A 25,562-nucleotide genomic window follows, 5' to 3' on the forward strand; every position below is an offset into this window, starting at 1 on the left:
CACTGTACTCAAGAGTCTGTTCCGATAGGCCACCCGGGACAAGGTGCTAGGGACGCGGTCCCATCCAGCAAGAATGAAGGCGAGATTGACAACATAACATTTAGAAGTTATGTACCTACCATAACGTTCCATGTTAGTTGTCTTCTTCTCACCTTCTTTCTTGCATCCCACCCTCCTTCCCCCTATCCAGGACAGACCTAGAGGAGTTTTTCCTTATTCCTTATGGAATTTTCTTGCTGGCCTTAGCTTTCAAACGAGATCTGAGGAGTTACCGCCTAGCATTGTGGGATATAGGGGAGCCTCGAGCCTGTGGAACTAGCTCTCGAGCTTTTAGAGTGGCCGAGTCGGAGCCGAGGATCGGCTCCGAACCCATCCAGCAAGAAAGAAGGCAAGAAGAAGACAACTAACATGGAACGTTATGGTAGGTACATAACTTCTAATTTTCCTATATGATATTTCCATCTGTGGAGAAATCCCAAAAGTTAATCAGATGGTTCTCTAATTACCTTTAAGATAAGAGTCAGAGAGTTCAGTAGCATGGTTTTACCTTTGCTTTTCCAAATGGACTCTTACTAGTTTCATTCGCTTCACCATCAAAATTAATAATTATATTCTAAAAAGGTAGTTTGCTGCAGACAGTCTTATCCTATTACAGTAGAGAATTGATTATCCAAAGCCAATTATCAGAAACGTCAATTATCACAATCAGCTTTGCAAAGTTTTCAAGTAGGAAAAATCAAAAAGTCTGAATATGTGAACATTATACTTATTTGCTTGAGCATATTTTTTGAACTTGTAGCCAGCTCAAGTGTGAAAAATATTCTTTATTGTCGATTGGAATCACTGAATAGTTGAAAAGTGTATTCCTGTGTGCATAAAAAAACAAGATTTTAGATGTTTTTTTATCCGGTTCAATTATATGTTTGATTATCCGAACAGTTTGATTATCCGAACTACCCTAGGTTCCAGTTAGTTTAGATAATCGACTCTCTACTGTAATGCTGCATATAGCATCATGGAAGTTAAGGCACAGTTGTCTAAACAATGGAGAGTTAATTCTGCCCTGCATATTAACTCTTTCAAAACATAAGTCATGCTCTTCTCAACTAGTAAGAGTAATCAGCATCATTTCCAAATTCTAACTTGTGACAGGTTAATTTTGAGATAGTTAGAGTAGACTCCCTCTTATCTGGTCTCGCTGGGACCGGACCTTAGCGTGAATAAACAAATTGCTGGTTAATCAGAAAAAGTATACAAAATAGCATTTATATGTTATAAATCAGCTAGAATAACAGGATCTGTGTTAGTATGCATTTTTCTAAAAAATATGAAGTCTAAAACTCAAATGTCTGTCGTTATTTAGCCTAGAAAAGGCAGAAGTGTTGTTCTAATCTGTTGTCTTTTGCTAGGGCTATGGCAGAAATTTGATGGCCAGTTAAAGAGAGGTCAGATAAGAGGGAGTCTACTGTATCTGAAAATGCTGTGTACAACTTTGATCAGTTTATTGTAATTTGATTTACATGTTGAATCACCTGTTCTCCATACCAATGAGAAGATGACTGCGCTCTGCTATACAGAAAGAAAAGTCACATGACTGTCCAAGCACAAATCTAAACAGGCAGTATACAAAGCAATTTCCATTTACCATTCATCCAGCATCCTAACCAGTCTCCATTTATCCTACAACAGGCATCCTAACCAATCTCCATTTACCATTCATCCAGCAATTTAACCAATCTCTAGTTACCATGTATCCAGCATCCTTCACCAGTCTCCAGTTATTTTGCAGCTATCATCCCAACCAATCTACAATTATCTCACATATGCAGACTTGAATCTTATAATAATAACTCCTCTAACAGTAGAGACCAGGGGATTACTACTAAAAGCTTTGTTCTGTAGACCTGAGTTTGATTCCCTTAGTCTCCAGTTGCTAACTGTACGAGTCTGAATAATTCAGTTAACCTTTCAGTGGCCCCAGACTGCCTGTCAAAACAGACACTTCTGCCTAGTGGATTTTATGGGCAAGATCATTTTAATAGAATTAGAATGCTGGCTTTTGCTCATCTATTTTAAAAATACTTATGACCTGGGCTATTCTCAGTTTTAACAATGCTACACTAGTACATCTGATATATATATATATATATATATATATATATATATATATATATATATATATATAAATATATATATATATATACATACAGAGAGAGAGAAAGAGAGACACATACATATGAAGATACATTAGAAGCAGTATAAAGAAAGTTGTGATTCCACTGTGTAGGTCAAGTTGTAGTACCCTATTGTGTAATGCAGTTTCCCTTTCTGTAGGGTATATCTCTATAAATATATATGGCAGAAAAAAGTCCAAACAATGCAGCAAACATGGTGCTGACCTTAGCAAAAGTCCTGTGGGAAGTTGGCCCACTGATACAGCTCTGCTCTACAATGCCTGAAAGTCAGTTTCAGTTAGAGTCTTGGAGCTGAAGAGGTGGACAGGAATGAGTTGAGGAAGGTACTGGACAAGGGCTTCCTTCACTGGCAGCTGCTGTGAGGTTTTGCAGCACCTGGCAATTCCCTAGTGAACAGCAGAAGGTTATGGCATATAGACTGCTCTCCATTGTGTCCATTTACTAACCAAGAAAAAAGGCCAACTTGAATCATTTCTTAATACAAAGGAATGTAAATGTTTGCAATAGTTAAGAATTGATTAGACTCCAACTGCAGGAGATAGTGGAGCAGGGACAAAGTAATAGAAATCAAGAGTACATGTGACAGGCAGAGAGAGAGAGCAAAACAATATGAAAAATCATTTGGTATTTTTTGATATACAGGTTAAAACTGTTTGCTGCGTGCCCTGCCCTGTGACAATCCTCCATGACTCAATGTATGTGTCAGTCTGGTAGTACTGATTGGTAATTGAAGTAAACAATTAGTAACTTCATTGCACATTAACAACAAACTGGTAAAAACCTTAATTTGTATATTAAGTCTTTGCTGATGATTACTGTTTATTTTTGAATTCAACATATAAATTTATGTCAAGGAGTGCTATACTGCTCTTCTAAAATGTCCCGTGGTCTGTGGCTAAATCAAAGTGGATTTTAATCACCACCCTTAAGTGAGATGGGAGGCTCATTTTTATTTACAGACATAAATGTGTTAGGTTGTGGTCGTATTCTTTATCCTCAAAACTACACTGAGTTCCAGTTTAGTCAAAACTGTCTCTGGTTTGGTCATTTTTGGACAGTTTATTCATCTTACAATTATGAATTTCATTGTAATAAAGAAGCTTTGTTTCTTTGACTGAATATGTCATTACAGTGGGTAAGACTAGCTTTACCAAGAAAAAGTGGTAGTGGTGTAAACCAAACAGACCACAAGTATATAAAATAAAAAGAACCACAAAGTCTACTGCAATATTTGAATAAGTTATTTAAAGTTTTTGATTGTTTCACTGCCTTGCCAAATACCCAATTCTGAAACTAAGAAAAAAATATACTTTTAATTTATCTTTCCTTCAATAACCACTAATAGTAAATTAATTTTCTGAACATAGTGTGTGCTCAAAAATATTTTCATAACCTGAAAGGAAAAATGCATGTGTATAAACAAATCTAAAGTCCCCTTTTTTGGAAGGTATAATAGAGGTATGTAACTGCCCCTCCAATAAATAAATAAAAGTGATTCAGCAAAATTGCACATTAAGAATCAGATGTAAGTCTTAGTGTAATCAAGTAAAAAGTCAGGCTGCCTGCCCACCAAGTCTAGCAGTCTCATAAAATACCTGCTAATCCTGGGAAACCATCCTTTTTCCTGCAGACTTCTAAACTGTTTTGTATGCATTTCATGTATTATTTAATTCAGTTATTGCTTTTGATGCCACAAATTTCTAAGAAAATCTGTTTTAATGCATCCATAACCCTACCTATCAGAAACCACTTCCTAACATCTCCTCTCTGTTATGCTCTGTCTTCCCGTTGTGCCCCTTTTTCATGAATATCTTCTCTGAAAGCTGCCACACTCTTAGGCTTTCAAGTCCCTTGAGGTACTTAAATGTCTCCTTCATGCTCACCAGCCTTCCTTTTTACCAGGATATACATGCCATGTACATCTAATCATTCTTCCCAAGACAGCTACTGCAGACCAGCTACCTTTTGTATTGACCTTCTCTGTGCAGCTTCTAAACCACAAATATTGTTTCAGAAGATGGGAGTTCCACAGCTGCACAGAATACTCCAGATACAACCTCAGCGGTGGTCTGTATAGAAGAAGAGGAAGAATACTGTCCCAGTTTTTACTGCTGTTGTCTTTCTCTTCCTGTATCCTGAAATCCCCTGAACCTTCCTTAGTGTGTCTGACAAATTGGTGATTAAACTAAGGAATGTGACTTTTCTTCACAAAAGCCTTTTGGAATCATGTCTCCAAAATCCATTTTGTAGAAAAGAAAACTTTGGACTAAAAAAGTATGCGTCCAAGACTGCTGCAGAAAGTAGGGTGATTTCATGAAGGTACCACAAAATGTACACAAACCTTTTTTGTTTTTCAGAAACAGCCATAACATGGTTCTCCATGGTGCTCCAGCATGAAGACATGCAGCCCAGGTTGGGCTGGCTCCTCGGCCATGCTTTATTTTAATGAGGCAAACTGAGAGAGACATATACTAATTACCCATGTGTTTCCAGGAAAGCATCCACATGCCAAGTGAGTCAAGAAATCTCTTAGCCGTGCAGATCAGCATGGTCACCCCCACCACAATGCAGTAGTAAGCATGGCCAAAATAGGCTGTGTTCAACTACCTAACACAGCCTTGGTATGGGGATCAGAAGGGGGAACAACTAGACACCAAGAACTACTCTACATGTAAGTACCATAATGGCACCGACATCAGTACAGGGATTGAGGGGTCGAGGGAGCCACTAGCCACTAGGAATTCTACAAATGTGCCATAATGACACATCTACTCATACAAGGATCAGGGGTGGTGGGAAACAGTAGCCACCAAGCATACAAGACTAGTGCCATAATGGCATTTCTACTATTATGGGGATCAGGGGGTAGACAAAACCACTGGAGGGTGCACAAGTCAGGGACAGATACTGTTGAGTGTGTGTGTGTGTGTGTGTGTGTGTGTGTGTGTGTGTGTGTGTGTGTGTGTGTGTGTGTATGCGTGTTTGAATGTGTACTTGTGTGTATGTATGCATGTATGTGTGATAGAGAGACCGGAGAAATGTCAATTCCTACAGAAGCAGCAGTTTACTACTGCAACATACAGATCAACAATGATCTACAAATTGTGGTAGTAATTGCAATTCAGAGATATATAAATTAGGCAGTAATGAGGTCTTTCCTCATCTCGACCAACATGTCTCTGAATCACAAAATACCACATCATGGTAGCAGGGCCTTTTTAGAGTGAGATATTTCTTCTTTGATACACTGGTTGTACAATTAGTATTTGTGGTGATGTTTTAAGGAGTACAGCCCCCTACAATGGAACTGGTATGAGTAAAGGTTCCCTGCATTAAAAGAAAAATTCTGTTTCAAGCACCATTTCTTCCAAAGAAAATATTTCAAGGAAATGTGTCTTCTGAAACATCACTCAAAATATGTATCAATGAATCTGTTCAATTATCGTAAAGTACCACAGTTACTAAATATAACAGTCACTACCTTGAAATTCTACTGAAATGAATGTTTGCAAATAATTTCAAATGCAATCCCTGTAATACTATGAAATCTCTGGAATATGCATTTTTAAATTAAGAAGCTGTGGTTATTTTTCTTTAACATTTGCTAAAGTAATCAGGAAACAGATGATTAAAATGATGTAATATATCTTTGCAGAAATACCCCCAGCCTTCTGGACAGAAGAAAAAAATGATTGTCAAGTATGGCATGGGCGGCCTTATCATCTTCTCCTTGATCTGTATTGTGTGGTTCCCATTGCTGTTCATGTCCTTGGTAAAGTCAGTAGCCGGTGTAACCAACCAACCCTTGGATGTGTCTATCAAACTGAGCATCAGTGGATATGAGGTAAGAGTGCCCTTTATTACAACTAAACATCAGAAAACCTACTGTGAGAGCCTGTCTAAAGCATAGGTGGGGAATATGAGGGCAACAATGAGGTCCTATGCTGCTTCTTAATGATGACCTTTAAAAAAAGTTAAAATAAAAGTCCAAAAATGAAAAGAACATGGCCTTTAGCTGTACAAAAAACATTTATTGTTTAGCTACCCATTTTTAAAAGTACCACTGCAGCTGTTGATCCTGTGGCATCGTGCATTTTTGATCTCTAATCTGTGGAAGTGCAAACTCTCCCTTAAAAATTATTTTTATCATCTTTGAGGCATGTTCACCTTCTAAAAGTCCATAAACAGGATTTCCACCTCAAGCAAGTGACTGTGCCTGGAATAAAACTTAGGCTTATCACTAGAAGTGTAAACTATCCCTTGAAAATTCTTTTTTCATCCCTGAGGCATGTTCACCTTCTAAAAGTCCACAAACAGGATTTCCATCAAAAGTGAGTGCCTGTGACTGAAATAAAACATTGGCTAATGTATCCAAACACAGTAGAGACTGCCAAGAACGATACAGATTTCCACTCCACAACCACTGTAGGTATCCAAACACTTTATTGATTTCTCCAAAAATACAAGTTGAGCATTTTCTTCCCACAATCGGGTCTTCCTCAGAACATTTAAAACACCAAACAACTTGCTCTTAAACACCCATAGGCAACCACCCCACCTATTCCAATTAAACAATTAACATCCTCACAGAATACTTAAAGCAATCCTACTCAAAAAACACATTTACTTATAAAAACACACACAAAACCACATTTTCTCCACTGGGGAAATAACATTGATGGCAACTACCATAAATTCATATCCTAATACTTCAATAAAAAGTTTATATTGTCTGACAGTGTAGGTTGTGATTCATTTAGATTTGCTATTTTAGAAGCAGTCAAGAGCTAGGGGGGTGATATTAAAGCTGTTCTGGGGCAAAAGAGATCAAATGGCAAATCAAATTGAATGCTGCCAGCCCACCAGGTATTAATGAATACATCCCCACTAAGCCCCTTATAAGAAACTAACAATGGTATACATGTGACTATAGGACCATGATTTTTTTATTAAACAACATTTTTTATTAAATAACATTTTTTTATTAACATTCAATGAAATATCATACTAGTGTTTTTTTTAATGAAATTATATACTTCTATTGAATTATTTTATATATTTCATACATTATCAACATGTATTATTATTGACTTTAGATTGATGCACATCTTTAGTTTCGGTTTACATTGAATTTCATTATAGATGTGAGGTAGTTTTGTTAGTAGTATTGTGAGGATTATATATGTATTGTTTATGTATATTTTTATATATTTTTATGTATTTTTATTACTATAAAATGTGAATTCTTGGTATTACAAATATGAGAATGTAGTAAAATGTATATGCTTTTAAAAGTTAATTGATGGTATAATTGATCAGGTGGTTTGTAAGGCGGGTATTTTAAAGTATATAAGGTGAAGGAATTGTATTAACAAGTGTTCTGATGAAATCTACGTTGTGTAGATGAAAGCGCTCAACAATTCTTTTGTGTTTTAATAAAGAAGATATTTGTGGAACTTTTTGGATCGTGGTATTGTCCTGGGAATTGCTTTTGGTCGTGGTTGTGTTTTACTGTGTTGGGTTCCCTGGACATTTACTGCTCGTGAAATTTGCTGGAGTACTAAAAATATAAAAGTGTGCCTATTAAATTCCTATATATGTCTACTTAAAGCATTGGTAATTTTCTGATTTCTTATGTCTAATAGATGCTCCCTCATCCTATCCTTAAATTTCCTGCAAGTCTTACCGACATAGAATGCGGAACACATTTGGCACTTAGCCAAGTTGACCACATTCATGCTATTGCAATTAAAATGACCAGTAATGTGCAATGCCCTGTTGTTCAAAACAAATTTGTCCTTACTTTCCAGTATATTTTTACAAGTGCCCATTCCACATTTATAATTTCCGTTAATCCTAAACAGGGCCAAACCAGTTTGCTTCTTCCTTTTGTTGTTATTATCGTTTGCTTCCAACATATTCTTAAATGATCTGACATCATTTTATATAAATATAAACTTTTTATTGAAGTATTAGGATATGAATTTATGGTAGTTGCCATCAATGTTATTTCCTCAGTGGAGAAAATGTGGTTTTGTGTGGTTTTTTTTTTGAGTAAATGTGTTTTTTGAGTAGGATTGCTTTAAGTATTCTGTGAGGATGTTAATTGTTTAATTGGAATAGGTGGGGTGGTTGCCTGTGGGTATTTAAGAGCAAGTTGTTTGGTGTTTTAAATGTTCTGAGGAAGACCCGATTGTGTGAAGAAAGCGCTCAACTTGTATTTTTGGAGAAATCAATAAAGTGTTTGGATACCTACAGTGGTTGTGGAGTGGAAATCTGTATTGGCTAATGTATGTCTAAGTCTATATTTTAATAATATCACTTCTTACAATACACAAGTGTGCGCACAGCCAAGGCTGACAGCTGCCTACTCCCCCATTGTTTGTCCCTTTTTGTTAATTACACAGTAAAACTAGTATTTGGACTTTCTTCCCTAGCTACTCGTAATACTCCCTAACTATTAACTTTCGTGTACCCTGGAACTGCTGAACTCCTATTATTGAGTACCAACAGCTACTATAGTTGGTTTTCTAAGTTAACAGTGCCTGATAACTTTATTTTTTATTATCTTTTCAAGACGGTTCTACCTGCTCCTTTCGGGCTCACTCCTCTCACCTACCCTACTCCCATTCCCACTCAATCTGACATATGTTAACCTTATACTCTATCCATCAAAACCACTCCCTCCTATCACTCTCATTTTCCTCCCAAATCTGCCAATCAGATTTATCTTCCTATCTCTGTAACTCCTCCCACAGTTTTTGATCCTAACTTCCAATTCTTTTGACTGTAATTGCTATCTTAAATAACACTACCCCCCCCTTACTGCACTACTTCTCAAGCTAATTTCCCACCAGCCTATTCCCTGTTATGACAACATGATACATCTCATCCTATCAGCTACCCTGTTACTTTTTCTCTCTATCGGTACCTCTTACCATCACACCCTAACAGACCTTAATCCTAGCCATACACTTACCTAACCTCACAATTATCTATTGACAGCTTATTCATTCACTATTGCCCCTGCTCTTTTCTACCACAATTATACCTACCTCCTTAAAATAAAAGTATTCCCTCAACCGTATCCAGCTCTCAAAATGAAACCAAGATATAACTGTTTTAACTTCTATACCACAAGTCAAAACAACCTTTACTTAACATTTTACTCCAAGGGACATACACCCCAATCCAGGTCCTACCTCTAACTCCTCTCTCCCCACCCAAGCCATAAATCCCTCCCCTCCAAATTCCTCCTCTTAGACCTTCACATCCTCTTCTACCTGAAACATAACTATATTCTCTTTCAATTTCCAAAGTATGCTAAACAAAGTCACTGAATTACACTTTTGGATATCTCTCCACACCCCTGACATTCTCACTCTCTCTGAAACCTGGCTAAAACCGCACGTCTGACTGCGAGATTTTACCCCCTGGATAAAGTATCTTTCGTCAGGACAGACTCAATAAAAAGGGGGGTATAGCTGTAGTATACTCAGAACAACACACCCTCTATCCACTGCCTTTCAATACACTGAATTTTCACCCACCTGAAATCCTCATATTAAACTGCAGTTTGAACAAAAATAAAAAAAGTCATTGCTACCATCTACATACCCCCAGGCAACAATATCCCTACCCGTGAACACTTTCTCTCCTGGATCCCACAAACTATTCCCTCTGAAACCATTATACTGGTTGATGTTAACATTGATTGGAATTCTCTATCCTCTGAATCTCCAAATATTATATTATAACATTAACTTTTTGGCTCTCTTAACTCATTACCACCCCACTCATCTGAATAAACACTCCATCACTGGCACTACACTAGACTGGATCCTCAACTCTAACCCCCACCTCTGCCAAAATCACACTAGACATTCTGACTCCCTAAGTGACCACCTCCCTGCCTTTACCCCTGAGATATCCCCCCACGGACCAAATCCCGGTAATACAAAGACTGTCATAAGCTTTCTAATTTCAATCCTGACAACTTTACTGATATATTACTGCTATTAATTGGTCCTTCCTCAATGATCTCCCCCTAGAAGAAGCTGTCCTAAAATTAAATACCATCTTTCTTAACACTTTCATCTCCTTGGTTCCCATCAAAAAAATCAGAATTAAATCTAACTTTGCTCCTTGGATAGCTAAAGCTACTCTTTCCCTCATGCACAAGAGAGATTCTGCCTGGATAAAATGGCATAAACACAAACCCCCTTCCAATCTACACCTCTACAAATGAACTTCATAACTTAACTAAAAAACAAGTCGACCTTGACAAGAAAAACATTTACCTTAACTAAAAAAAAAACACTCTATCCCCAAGAAATTCTCGAATACTGTTAACAAACTGGTACACCCAGAACACCCCTCTGCACCAAATCCTTCCCGTAACAGCTCTGCCTTAGATACTGCTATACTTCTTAACACCTTCTCCATCGACTCCATTCAGAAAGTAACCAAGAGTAACACAAATACCTTCCCCTCTAATCCCCCACATTCACACACACTACCTCCCTTTTCTCTTAAACCTGTCCCCACTGCTTATATCAGAACACTTCTTAGTAAATTCAAAACATGCTCCCCTTCTGCTGATAACCTGCCTCTACTCTACCTTAAATTAGCTGCTAAAACTATTGCATATCCCATCTCCCTTTTAATCAATAGAGCAGTACAAGAAAACATTGTCCCAGATATCTGGAAGGAATTCTGTGTTATTCCCATTCATAAAGGTGGAGACTGAACGCTCTAATCTCAGGCCAATTGGTATTCTCCCCCCCTTTCAAAGATTCTTGAAAAATGCATTCATAAACAGCTCCTTGCTCACCTACTCCAGGAAAATCTCTTCACCCCTACTCAACATGGCTTTTGCCCTAACCACAGTACTGCCACAGCACTAATATCTTTTATTTGGGTTGGGAGGGTGGCCTAATGGTTAAGGTATTTGCCTTACAAACACAAGGTGCAGGGTTTGAGTCTCACAAGGGATAATTGGTTAAGCTTAAAATGGCTTGAAAGGGCAGTTAGCTTAGTAACCTATGAATCTATCTATCTTTGAATCAATCTATTCACACTATCTCTTCATTGGGAGATCACAGTAAACTAGTCTCATGTCTATTCCTTGGCCTATCAAAAGCCTTTGATACTGTATCTCACAATCTTCTTCTGTCCAAACTGTCTAGCCTCAGTCTCTCCAACTGTACTCTCTGCTGTTTCTCTAGCTATCTTGCAAATAAACTCCAAGCTATGAAATGGCTCTCTGCATCTTCCTCTTTCATCCCAGTCCAAATCAGGGTACCCCAAGGTTCCATCCTTGGAACCCCACTATTTATCATTTTCACTAACAACCTCTATGAATCCTGTCCTCACTCCACTTTCATACAATACGCTGATGACTCTGCTATAATCTCCACCTCTGATAATCTTCCCCACCTACTTACCCTTACCCAAGAATCATTCCACTCAGTTGAAAAATGGCTAACCTCCAACCAATCCCTACTTAACCCAAATAAAACTAAACTTCTCCTCTTCCTTCCCAAATCCCTCCAACCCCTCAAATCCACCTTCACTGTTTCCTGTATAAACAACACTACAATGAAGGTAGAACCCCACATTAAACTAGTAGGAGGTTTTAATGATGATCAAGTACTATACAAGCATTTATACAGCTGCATGGAATCAGGAATACCAGACAGGACAAAATCCTCCTCCTCAAGGAAAAGTAAACCTGTCTGGTGGACATCTGCAGTAAATAAACTCTATAATAAAAGGAAAGAATTGCTGTCCAGGACCAAGAAGGAGCAGGTGTATAACTGGAAGCAATCTCTGCTTAGCCTGAACAAGCAAATAAGAGCACTAGTGAAATCCTCCAATGCAAACTTCGAGTCCAAACTGGTCACATTTACTAAAAGCAGTCATAAGGCCTTCTTCACATATGTCTGCAGTCTCAAAGGAAGCACTCAGATCTGCTCAGAACTGGTGGTCAAGGACACCACATACACAAATGCTGTAGATATAGCCAACCTGCTGATAGGTTCAGTGAAAACTTCACGCCTCTGTCCCCATCAGTAAATCAGGACATCTCCAACACCTGCCCCCCCCCTTATCTCTAGGAAGCAAGTCATCACTACCCTCTCAAAGGCAAAAAATACAGCATCCGTGGGACCCAATAACATCCCAGGCTGCATACTATATGAAGTCAGGCAGGAACATGAAGCACCATTATGCACCCTACTCAACCAAAGCCTGAGTAATGGGCTTCATCCCAGCCGAGTGGAGGACAGCCACAGTCATCCCTTTGCACAAAGGTGGAGTGTCCACTGATCCAGGAAAGTATAGCCCCATCAGCCTAACTAGCCTGATCTGCTAGGCCATGGACCGGATTATCATGGACCTTATTAACAGGGACATTGACAACCTCCAAACACTCAATCCCACACAGTTTGGTTTCATCAAGGGGAGGTCATGTCTGTTAAATTTGGTCGACTTCTTTGAGGCAGTCACCAAACCCATGGATGAGGGGAAGAAGGTACACATCACCTACCTTGACCTGGCCAAAGCCTTTGATACTATTCACCACTTGGGTATAATAGATAAACTCTAGGCATCAATCCATATGTTACCAGATGGGTAGCAAACTGGCTCACTGATAGAACCCACCTAGTTAAAATAAGGGAAGCCACCTCAAGGAGTAGACCAGTAATGAGGGGTGTACCCGAAAGATTGGTCTTGGACCCTCCTGTTGTTTGGGATATACTTTTCTGAGGTGCAGGCCAAAACCAGTAGGCTGTGGCTGACCAAGTTTGCAGATGACTGCAAGCTGGATGCTGTTATCAATTCCCCTAGTGATGTGGGCATCCTCCAAGAGGGTCTCACCCAAACAAATTGTTGGTGCCAGAAACATGGCATCAAACTGAATGCCAAAAAATGCATCATCATCCCCTTTGGGGAGATTGACATCCCCACAAATTATCACATTAACAACAAGGTCCTAAGCACACTATCAGTTGTGTGGGACTTTGGCACCCAGGTTGATAGCAAACTGACTTTTGGCAACCATATTGTCTCCGTTGTATGGAAGGTATTCTACATGTCCCACCTCATTAGTAAGGGTATTTCATCCAGGGACAAGGAGGTCATAACATCCCTGGATACTTCCCCTATAAGGCCCATTATTGAGTACAGTGCCCCTTTCTGCATTTCCTCACAAAGCAACATGCAGCAGCTGGAGAGACCACAGAGGTTCCTCACCAGGAGAATCCAGGAACTCAAACATCTACCCTACACAGATAGGCTAAAAGCCCTGTCCCTCTACTCAGTCTCATACAGACTCCTCAGAGGTGACCTCTGTCTGGCACACAAAGCAATCTCAGACCCCACCTTGGGACTACTGCATATCTGCAAGTCAAGCTCCGCTCAAGTAACCCACATGCGTGACCTCAACCTGGTCTGTGACATCAATAGGACTTGTTGGCCAGACAGATTTGTGTACCAGAGACTCCCCCTTCTGTGGAATAGACTCCCTCTCCATGTCAAGCAGAGTACCTCATTAACCTTTTTTAAGAACAACCTGGATAACAGGATGGGGAACAGAATATACACCTCTGGGATTCCACCTGTGTCCCTGCTGGACATGGGCATCGAGTGCTGACTTGTCAGGACATGGGCTAAATTCTTGGCTAGGCTTGTAAGGGCCTCAGTGCCAATAACCTAGCAACTTCCTAAGTTCCTATGATCCTATGATCAACTTAAATTCGACCTACACATCCATAGTTGCATAAGAAAGACTCACCAAAAACATCTACTCTATTTTCCTAACACATGAACCTAAACTCTCTTTAGCAAATGCCTATTATCTACCCACTCTACTATATGCTGTCTCATTCCTTGTGAACCATCAACCTAATCTCTTCACTAAACTAGAACTTATATACAATAAAATTGCATGATTCTCCGCTAATCTATCATATCATTTTCATCACTGCCTTTCCTTAAAAAAACTAAAGTGGCTTGAATTTTACCATCAAGTTCTTCGGCTTCAACTACACCTGACTCACTCCATTTTAAACCAACCCGATTCCTGTCCAGCTGTCTCTACTCTCATCACTTTTTATGTTCTTAATCGCACTCTATACAGCTCTGACCAACACCTTTCAGATCTACAAACTCAATAAATCCATTGGTAAACTCCTCTACAATCACACAGTTGCCTATGCTTACAATAAACTGCCCCTTCATATAAGATCAATCTCTAACATTAACTGTTTTAGAAATGCATTAAAAAAATCTACTTAACTCTTGGACTTGCTCTTGCACTGTCCTCACGTAATTTACTTATATCTTTCCCTCCCTTCTTATAACCGACCTTTCAGTGTCTGAAAGTGCTGTACCATCTGTAATGAAACTGCTTGGTGACTATGTATAGGATAGAACCACATGATCTTATTGTTATATTCTATCTCATTGCTGTCACTGTGAATATGTATATTATAATACGTTGTATCTACAGAATGCCATTATCTGTAAGAAATTGTTTCTGACTTTAGATTTGAATAAAACTACATGTGCCTACTGAGATACCTTATCTGACTATTGTTGTCACTGCTGTACTGTATGTTACTTATGTCACTACTGATATACCATGTGTTACTATTGTCATTGCTGTACTGTATGTTACTTATGTCACTACAGATGTACCATATGTTACTATTGTCACTGCTGTGTGCCTACTGATATGCCAAATGTTACTATTGTCACTGTTATACTGTATGTTACTTATGTCACTACTGATATACCATATGTTACTATTGTCATTGCTGTACTGTATGTTACTTATGTCACTACTGATATAACATATATTGGTATTGTCACTGCTGTGTGCCTACTGATATGCCATATGTTACTATTGTCACTGCTGTGTGCCTACTGATATGCCATATGTTACTATTGTCACTGCTGCGTGCCTATTGATATACAATATGTTACTATTGTCACTGCTGCGTGCCTACTGATATAACATATGTTACTATTTACTGCTATGTGCCTATTGATATACCATATGTTACTATTGTCACTGCTATACTGTATATTACTTATGTCACTACTGATATACCATATGTTACTATTGTCACTTCTGTACTGTATGCTACTTATGTCACTACAGATATACCATATGTTACTATTTTTACTGCTGTACTATATATTACTTATGTCACTACTGATACACCATATGTTACTATTGTCACTGCTATACAGTATGTTACTTATATCACTATTGATATAACATATGTTACTATTGTCACTGCTGTGTGCCTACTGATATACAATATGCTACTATTGCCCCTACTATACTGTATGTTACTTGTGTCATTACTGATATAGCATATGTTACTATTGTCACTGCTTTACTGTATGTTACTTACGTCACTACAGATATACCATATGTTACTAATGTCACTGCTATACTGTATGTTACTTATGTCACTACTGATATAACATATATTAGTATTGTCACTGATGCGTGCCTACTGATATGCCATATGTTACTATTGTCACTGCTGCGTGCCTACTGATATACCATATGTTACTATTGTCACTGCTGTGTGCCTACTGATATACCATATGTTACTACTGTCACTTCTACATGCCTACTGATATACCATATGTTACTATTGGTACTACTATACTGTATGTTACTTATGTATCACTACTGATATACCATATGTTACTATTGTTACTGCTATACAATATGTTACTTATGTCACTACTGATATAACATATGTTACTATTGTCACTGCTATGTGCCTACTGATATGCCATGTGTTACTATTGTCACGGCTGCGTGCCTACTGATATGGCATATTTTACTGTTGTCACTGTTGCGTACCTACTGATATAACATATGTTACTATTGTCACTGCTGCATGCCTACTGATATACCATATGTTACTACTGTCACTGCTGCATGCCTACTGATATCCCATATGTTACTATTGTCACTGCTGCGTGCTTACTGATATACCATATGTTACTATTGTCACTGGTACGTGCCTACTGATATAGCATATGATAGTATTGTCACTGCTATACGCCTGCTGATATACTATATAGTACTATTGTCACTGCTGCATGCCTACTGATATACCATATGTTACTGTTGTCACTGCTGCATGCCTACTGATATGCCATATGTTACTATTGTCACTGCCACCTGCCTACTGATATGCCATATGTTACTATTGTCACTGCCACCTGCCTACTGATATGCCATATGTTACTATTGTCACTGCTGTGTTGGCTACTGATATACCATATAGGTTCATAGGTTGGTACTAGGCTAACAGCCGTAGGGCCTATACAAGCCTAACCATAACAATTCCTGGCCGTTTCTTCCCACAGTATTTACTTCACTGGACCCCTGTCTAGTAGGGCGACTGACGTGATCCCCGGGGTGAATTTCCTATCTCCCATCCAATCATAGTTCCTTTTGAAAGGGGCCAAAGAGGCACTCTACTTGACATGTATGGACAGTCTATTCCAGAGTCTAGGGAGTCTCTGGGTCAGGAATCTATCCCTCCAGCATGTTTTGTTCATTGTGATGACAAGGTATAGATCCCTGGAGCCTGAGGCTCTGAGGGATTAGGACTTCTTTACGTGTAGCATGTCCAACAGCTCTGGGTTTGACATGGCCTTGTATGTTAAGCAGAGATCGCCTCTGAGTAGACGATATGCGACAGAGTACAGGTGGAGTTGTTATAGACGGTCAGCTTAGGGCATCTGCTTTAGGCCTGTGACTCTTTTAGTGAGTTATTTCTGTGGCCTTTCCAGTTGTTGCAGATGTCTTGAGAGGTACATACCAAACGGGGCGTTGTATTCTATAATGGGTCTAATGAGGGATGAGTACAGTGGGACAATGACATCCTTTTTTCTGGATTTCTGGACAAAAAGCTCTTAGTGATGAGGTGTGCCACATAAAAAGATTTCCTGACTGCTGTGGCGATGTGGTTATCAAAGGTGAGACCACTGTCCACCTGTGTCCCTAAGTCTCTTATCACACTTTCGGTGTTTAGTGTACTGCCAGCTATGTGGTAATTCACGGGTACATGTTTTTTTCCCAAAGGGGATAAGTATACATTTCTTGGCATTGAGCTTGAGCCCATGGCTCTGGCACCAAGCATCTGTTTCTGTAAGGCTCTTTTATAGAATATCCACATCATCTAGGGATTCAATAATGGCTCCCAGTTTGCAGTCATCTGCGAACTTTGTGACAAACTGAGATATTGTGGTGTCCAACTGACACTTTGGTTACGGTCTGAATAGCTGAGACCCACAGCCTGAACGTCAGAAGTTAAACCTGCTCAGCAACCTCAAGTCTGACAATATCTGTGTAGTGGTAACAGTGGTAGGTAGGCCAAAAACAATGACAACCTCCCAAAGAATTCAAGCCAAGGAGTCACCAGACCAGGAGGCTGCAAAGGTGCCTCACCTAGGTCAAGTGAATTGAGAACTAGATTTAGAACTTCACTGAAAAGTTCTGAGTCCTTGATTTTTTTGTCTTTCCATTTCTTCGGAATGATGCTGGCTGTTTTTTGCAAAAACCCAGAGGTAGCTGTGGGCTTTGATGCTAACAGAGGAAATGAAGCAGAGGACCCCATAACGGGCAGCTAATACCTCAGTCCTATACTTAAGAGATTTTTGCATGGAATTTAGCAGTCGGGACAATTACAGATGTCATGCTGGGGCCATAAGCAGAAAAGATAAAATGACAGAAAATTTTTATGCAGGCTATGTGTCCCACACTACAAGCAACTGTTGACTTTTTAACATTAAATTGAGAGGAAAGTCCCCAACAGGGTACTCATCTGACTCGAAAAAGACAATCCAACCGACTGACTACAAATATTTTAAATACAAATGAAGCACAGACTGCACAGTTATAAAGAAATGACTATTGTACCAACAGACATCCTGCTTACACTATGACATCCAGATGTCTGTCTTAGGACATACCTCGGCTAACGATGATGCGAAGACTCAAAATCGATTTGGTTGCCAGCTTCTGCATGGCAGAAGACCCAAGACTCAATACTGCAACACTAACTACAAATAACGCGAGTAGTTACCAGCTATGTCCTCCAGGGTTCAGTCCTACGACCACTTCTCTGACATCAAACGCCTGTGGATGACCAGGTTTACATATGACTGCAAGCTAGGAGCTCTCATTAACTTCATCAGACTTCCAAATTCTTCAGATGGAATTAACTTGCACAAATAAGTGGTGCCTGGACCATAGCCTAAAACTAAATGCCAGGAAATGCAGTATTGTGTCCTTAAACAAAACTAGGCTCCCATGCACCTACCATACAGGTGACACCTCACTGAAAGCTAACTCAGCCATTAGTGACACAGGCATTTTCACTGACACACTATCCTTTGACTGCCAAGTGTCCATTGTTTTTAGAAAATCCTTTTACTATGTCAGATCAATCACCAGAAGGATTTCTTCCAGATCAAAGGAGTCAACACTTGTCGCTTCTACTACATCAAACCCATAAGACTATAATGGTCCACTTGGTATGTACTTCTGTAAGGACATGGCTCAGCTTCAGAGCCTGCAGCGTTTTCTTATCAAGAAAATCAAAAGGCACAATATGTTACTATTGCCAGTGCGACATGCCTACTGATATATCATATGTTACTACTGTCACTGCTATACTGTATGTTACTTATGTCACTACTGACAACATATGTTACTATTGTCACTACTGCGTGCCTACTGATATACCATATGTTACTATTGTCACTACTGCGTGCCTACTGATATACCATATGTTACTATTGTTGCTACTGCGTGCCTACTGATATACCATATGTTACTATTGTCACTACTGCATGCCTACTGATATACCATATGTTACTACTGTCACTGCTATACTGTATGTTACTTATGTCACTACTGACAACATATGTTACTATTGTCACTGCAACTTGCCTACTGATATACCATATGTTACAATTGTCACTACTGCATGCCTACTGATATCCCATATGTTACTATTGTCACTACTGCATGCCTACTGATATACCATATGTTATGATTGTCACTACTGCGTGCCTACTGATATACCATATGTTACTATTGTCACTGCTACTTGCCTACTGATATACCATATGTTACTATTGTCACTGTTGCGTGCCTACTGATATATCCAATGTTACTACTGTCACTGCTACGTGACACTACTAAAAGAGTATTACAAGTTCAACTCCCAATGTAGTCTGAGTGGTCCATCTGACAAGATTTACATCAGGGTAGCCTAGAGGGGAGCAAGTGGGGAATCAAGGAGGTGCAGCTAGAGGTCTAAACAGGCTTGGTAGGGAGAAGTATAAAATTAAAGTGGACATGAGTTCAGTTTCTTCTTCTCCACAAGCATGACACTTTCATTATTGCTGCTGTTTACACATAATTAGCCATTTAACAAGCAATAACTCTTCAACATGACCCGCCATAAAAATAAATAAATAAATGTTTTTATAGCCAAATTCCTTCCAGCCATTTCTGTATTATCTTTATTACTTCCTTTGTCTCCCCTTTTAACTCTAACTGAAGTTCAACATAGTAATATTTTTCCATAGCAAGGCCATCTGGTGCACCTGGCAAAGTCCCCATGTCCCATCTGATACCCCTTTACCATACTGAAAACACAAAAAAAGTCCTCCAGAGAAGAGGATGTACAAAATAGGTAAGAAGCAAAGAGCTATTATGCAGCATACTTTCATTAACTGTAGAAAAGAGCTAGAGTTCCTAACACACACACACACACACACACACACACACACACACACACACACACACACACACACACATGGATCTGATCAGTACTGTATAAAAGTTGCCAGTTATACTTGCAAATCTGTAATCAGTATTGGAAACATTTAATTTCCGGTATTTCTTAAGACTTGCAAGTCTAGGGTCAAATGGCAACCCTTACACAATGTTGATCATGTCCACATAGAGCAAGCCAAACACTGGCAGTCATTTAAGTAGTCACAATCACAAATGCAGCCACTTACATTTACTGTTTGAAGGGAGTGGCCAGCAGCTTTTCAAACAGTGCCAAATGCACTCCGTAACAGTTTGCATTCAGGGCAGTTGCCCCCTTCCCCCACCCTTGCTACACTTAACTTTTCCATCACTTGCTGATACTATTGTGCTCCTTTTTTTCAGGTAAACTTTTCAAATCTGTTTTCCATAACAATTGTTTTTTATAATACTTGCCTATGTATCCATCAATAACCAACTCTTTACTTTTCTATTTCCCTATTATTTTCCAGAGTTCCACATATTTCTTCCTACAGAAGCCTTCCTGTCTCATTTGGTTTCCCATATATTATCTTCCTTAACAGCCAATACATATCTAATGAAACCAGCTATAATAGTGGATTCTTTATACCTAACCCCCCCTCTGTTTTATTATACAATACCTACCCTTATTGGACTCAGGTTTGATCCTCATATTACTCCAAAAACAGTTGCCAGTAACCCCTTATCTCTTACAGGAGGAAGCATGAATATTCTTCTTAAATAAGCTAAGTTCCATAATACAACTGAATCAATTAAATATATTTTCTTCCATACTTGTACTACTTCTCTTATTTACCCAAACTTCCCAACCTTCAGATTCTACCTCTAACACTTCAATAACATTCTTTGTAAAATAACTACCACAACATTTTCACTACATTCCTTTTATACTAATCCTGTACAGCTCAGAAATATTTCTACCACCTCAGTCACCATTTTTTCTCCCTGGAGTCAATAGTCATACCCAGTACCCTAGTTTCAGCATTTGTTATTAATACAGTGATTCTAGAAAAGTCTTCCTTTCCCATGGTCCCCAGCACTTCCACCCCACAGTGTTTGAAACTGTAACATTTGTGTCCATGCCCAGCAATAAACATCTTAGATCATTTTTACTTGCAACAGTTTCAGTACAAGGACATATTCGATGTGAAGAATATTTCTAATTTCATTTTCAGTTACCTCGTCCATTCTAAATTGCAGTCGCTGTTTTCTTATTTTGCACATTTTTACCAGCAAACACAAAATCATTCCATAGGAAAAGATCTCTTTTTCTTGTTCACCAAAATCAGAAATTTTTCCAACAACTAGAAAGATTCAAAAGTCACATCAGAACAAGTATATGTAGACGGGTGAAGTACCAAGTGTATTTCTGGAGCCCTAAAATTTAAGGGTTCCATCCAGAGGTACAGCCATAAAATTCCATTTTGTACTTGTGAACTCCTTTTACTGCCCCCCCTCCCAACCCATCTGGCACTTCAAAAAACTAAACACATATTTCAAAATGTTGCCCCTTGCAGTTAATAAATGTACTCATTTTCAGTGTCTCCCAGTAAAACTATCAAGGATATTGTTTTTAGATTTGCAATCCTCACTGTAAACAAGTTATGTACTTCTTCCTGTTTGAGGCGTTAATTTAGATAGTTGAAAAATAATCTGGCCTGTAAAAAGTTACAATGTTTCTGAGTGATGCAAAGAAAAATTTACACTGTAAAATATAAAGTGTACGCCTGGCTGCACCCTTGGTTCCATCAATATGTCCCAAAGTATCTGTTTATTGGAAGATTCTTTTTTTATTTTGATTTTATATTTACCATTTTTTACTGCTTTAAATGCTCCTCTACCCATTTTTCCCTTTCAGCTAATACTTCAGCTTAAGGCCTATGAGCAGGCTGAGAGCCGTATTATTTGAAAGCATTTCTGACTACATTACGCTTTCAGTTTCTCGTAACTGCACTTCCTTCCTTCCTCTTTTCTGGTCTCAAAGTTATCTTACCAGAAACACATTCTTGCTTCTCAGTTCCTTCCAACACAGTATCACACGGTTCCATAACCATAACATATATTGAAGATAGAATGTTGTCACCTGCAGGCTCCTCTTTATTTAGCAGATAATTAAAGTGGTGTCACCTAAACCTCCTTTATACAGCACATTAACTGGAATCTTAGCATGCACTAAAGATGCCATACTTTCCTTATCAGTACTGCCATCAGTTAGAGTTTGTATCCCCCCCCCCCCCAATCTAGCACTACTTTTCAGTGCCTACTAGCAAAAACAGTAGGGTAATTTCCCCAGGGCCTTGATGATATGTCCCCTAGTCAGTATAAATACCACCTTGGATCACCCTTGAAAAAAAGGTCACAGTCATAGTGGCACTAACAAAGACGTCAAAAAATAAATAAACAGATAAATAACTGATTAAAAGTAAAGGGAAGTCATTCCTCCCAAATCTATTAACAAATTAACCAATACTGGATTCTGTAACCACTAGGTGGCAGTTGATGCAAGGTTTTTATTGTCAAGAAGCTACATTCCTAGCAGCAATGAAAGTCCGCTACTACAATGCATGCCACTTAACAGCAAACAGGCTAACCATTGACTTTAGGTGGTCATTTTGCAAAAAACAAAACCCACAGTCTAATACTGCAAAGTTAATTTGTTCTTTATTTATTTATAGGACCGCTTACCATGGCCATTCATTTGTAAAAAGTGTTCATGCTGCATCATTAGATATTACGTTTAATTTAAATGTGCAGTCATCTTCCACTGTTGGTTTAGAAATGGTGCAGACAACTGAACCATGAGTTTAATTTATGCTGGAGGAGATGTACATGTGTAACACACTGCAGAATATACAAAATCTATTGCTGTATCTTATGTGTTGCATGATTTCTGTCTCTGAAAAATAGAAGAAAAGATGCCTCATTACAGTGGCTGTAAGTATCTTAACTGAGATGCACAAATGCATTTAATATAATTAACCTATTTAGTACTATTAAAATGCAGATGTGCTTGGAATACTGTTTATTAATGCATTTTTTTGCAATGTGAGACACTAACACAGCCTGTAAACTAAGTTTTTGTACTCAGTGAAATAAATAATAAACGCAGGCACCATTCTTCTGCACAAACACCATTCAACCTTGAGCTGTAATTTCTTTAAACAGGGAACATACATGAAAATATTCCTACCTCATCTGGATTTGACCAGTTGTGACCTTAAGTGTTATAGTCTAATTTAACCAATTTTGTCATCATCTGTGTTTGGTTTTATGTTATATCTCTTCAAAGGAAAGCAATACAAAATTGCACCACATGATCACGGTCATGTTCCTAATTATTTTCTCTGCTTTGCTGAGCCTTTGATATTTCCTTAGTGTAGTCATTTTTAACAAGTGTCTCACAGTTCTGTCAGTGTCTAACAGTAGAATAAATGAAAACAGAAGAATCTAGGCCAGAGTTCAAAGAATAAAATTATACAGAAAGTACTATAATGGGGTATAACGGGGTTGGGGGGGCACAGAACATATACTCTTTATTGGTGGTGTCATAAAAGGAAAATGTATATGTTACCTAAAAAATACTGAACCCTTCCTTTATAACGACTACGTTAGCAGGACTTTAAAGTTATCACTGGTGATAGCTGATGCTGGGAGTACCAGCAGAACTTGTTTAAAGTACCTTTTAGATGTTAGCTTATATATGTTTGTGTTAGAGTCTTACCCAAGTGTGATGTTACACTGACTTGGTGTTGCTAACATCACTGTGGATGTGACTTATTGAATTAGTCCAATTACTATTAATTTGGGTAAGTCTTCTAAAAAAATGTTATAATTTTTTAACACTAGATCCATACATATATATTTGTGATTTGTGTGTGTACATATTTAGATCTATCAATCGTGTGTATATATAAAAAAAAAAAAATATATATATATATATATATATATATATATATATATATATATATATATAGATATAAAACGATTCACGGGTAGTTACAGTTCAGGAGACCACTGAGGAGGCCAGCACAATTTCCTAATTACCCCAAAGTACTGTTTGGTTAGGCGAGTTGCTCAGAATTGCACACAGTTATACTGTAGGCAGATGGTTGCTGAGACACTTATACCTTTATATACAGGAAGCAGTCTGTTAACAGCTCACGGCCTTAATCCTCTGTACTAACTGCAGACAAAAAGGCATTCATGGCCAAAATATAGGAGTGTACCACAGACCTTTCGATCTTCAGATTAGTGTTGTCCCAATTAAGCTAGTATGTCTCATTCAAAAAGATAGCATGAGCTCAGACAAATAACCTTTCACTTAACAGCTGAATATGTGAACCAACTGCAGTTCAGAGACTTGCCAAACTGACCTTGGTATCAGTGCTGTTTGCCCTTAATTTGAATTTTATTTCCTAAGCCACCTGGATCACATATTCCTAGACCTAGGAGCACTGTTCAGTTAAGTGACTTGAGCAGAGTCACATAGTTTGCAAGGAAACTTGCAAATTGGGGGGAAATCAAACCCAGACATGAAAATGAAAGAGTTGTTCATAAACTAAACTGTCCAGACTATGGGGTTGATGGGGACCAAACTAGGCACTATCCATCCAAAGCATACACTTTACACCTGAGCCACAGACACACACACACACACACACACACACACACACACACACACACACACACACACACACACACACACACACACACAGACAAACACACACACACAAACACACACACACAAACACACACACACACACACACACACACACACACACACACACACACACACACACACACACACACACTCATACACTGGGTAGTCCTGTTCAAGGCTAGTCTGTATGCCCTCTCTTTCATCTTTGCGCATATGAGTTTGAACTGGGGTCTCTACTTTCTTCTTACATTCAGTAGACATGTGCATAGATGAAATGGTGATACATTACATTTAAATTTCCTAAAGGTATAAAACTACATATGAGTGTGTAAATTTTCTTCGATGGACTGGATATGTGTGTATGCATTCTGAGATATACTGCATAAAAGTGTGTGTGCTTTCCGAGATGACTGCATACGATGTGTATGTGTTCTGCGATGGACTGCATATGAGTGTGTTTGCATTCTTAGATGGACAAGATACGAGTGTGTATGCGTCCTGAGATGGACTGCATACGAGTGTCTATGTGTTCTGCTAAGATCACTGTGAGACAGACTGCATATGAGTGCATATGCATTCTGGGGTGGACTGCATATGTGCATATGCTGTCTAATAAAAGGATAACAGCACTCTCATCAAACTAAACAAACAGCTCAGAGGAAAAATACACTCTACCAAAGTGAAATTTGAGGTAAATTTGCCTCCTAGGACAAGGAGAACCACAAGGCATTCGTTAGCTATGTCAACAGCCTGAAAGGCAATACACATTTGCGTGCAGAACTCATTTTTAGTGGAGCAACCTCTACTGAGCTAGATGATATAGCAAACCTACTGTTAG

The 25,562-nt window shown here is 38.7% G+C and overlaps 1 protein-coding gene across 1 annotated transcript in view; it reads left to right on the plus strand.

The window, feature by feature from the left end:
- The window catches only part of LOC122816231 (piezo-type mechanosensitive ion channel component 2-like), a 1,381,906-nt gene that overhangs the window by 1,198,785 nt on the left and 157,559 nt on the right, over window positions 1-25,562 (plus strand). The window contains exon 46 of the mRNA XM_044088974.1: window positions 5,851-6,039. Coding sequence (XP_043944909.1) covers window positions 5,851-6,039 — 189 coding nt within the window. The remainder of the gene's footprint in view (window positions 1-5,850; window positions 6,040-25,562) is intronic.

The sequence above is a fragment of the Protopterus annectens genome, chromosome 12.part0 (genome assembly GCF_019279795.1).
Source record: "Protopterus annectens isolate FY-2018-M chromosome 12.part0, PAN1.0, whole genome shotgun sequence".
NCBI lineage: Eukaryota > Metazoa > Chordata > Ceratodontiformes > Protopteridae > Protopterus > Protopterus annectens.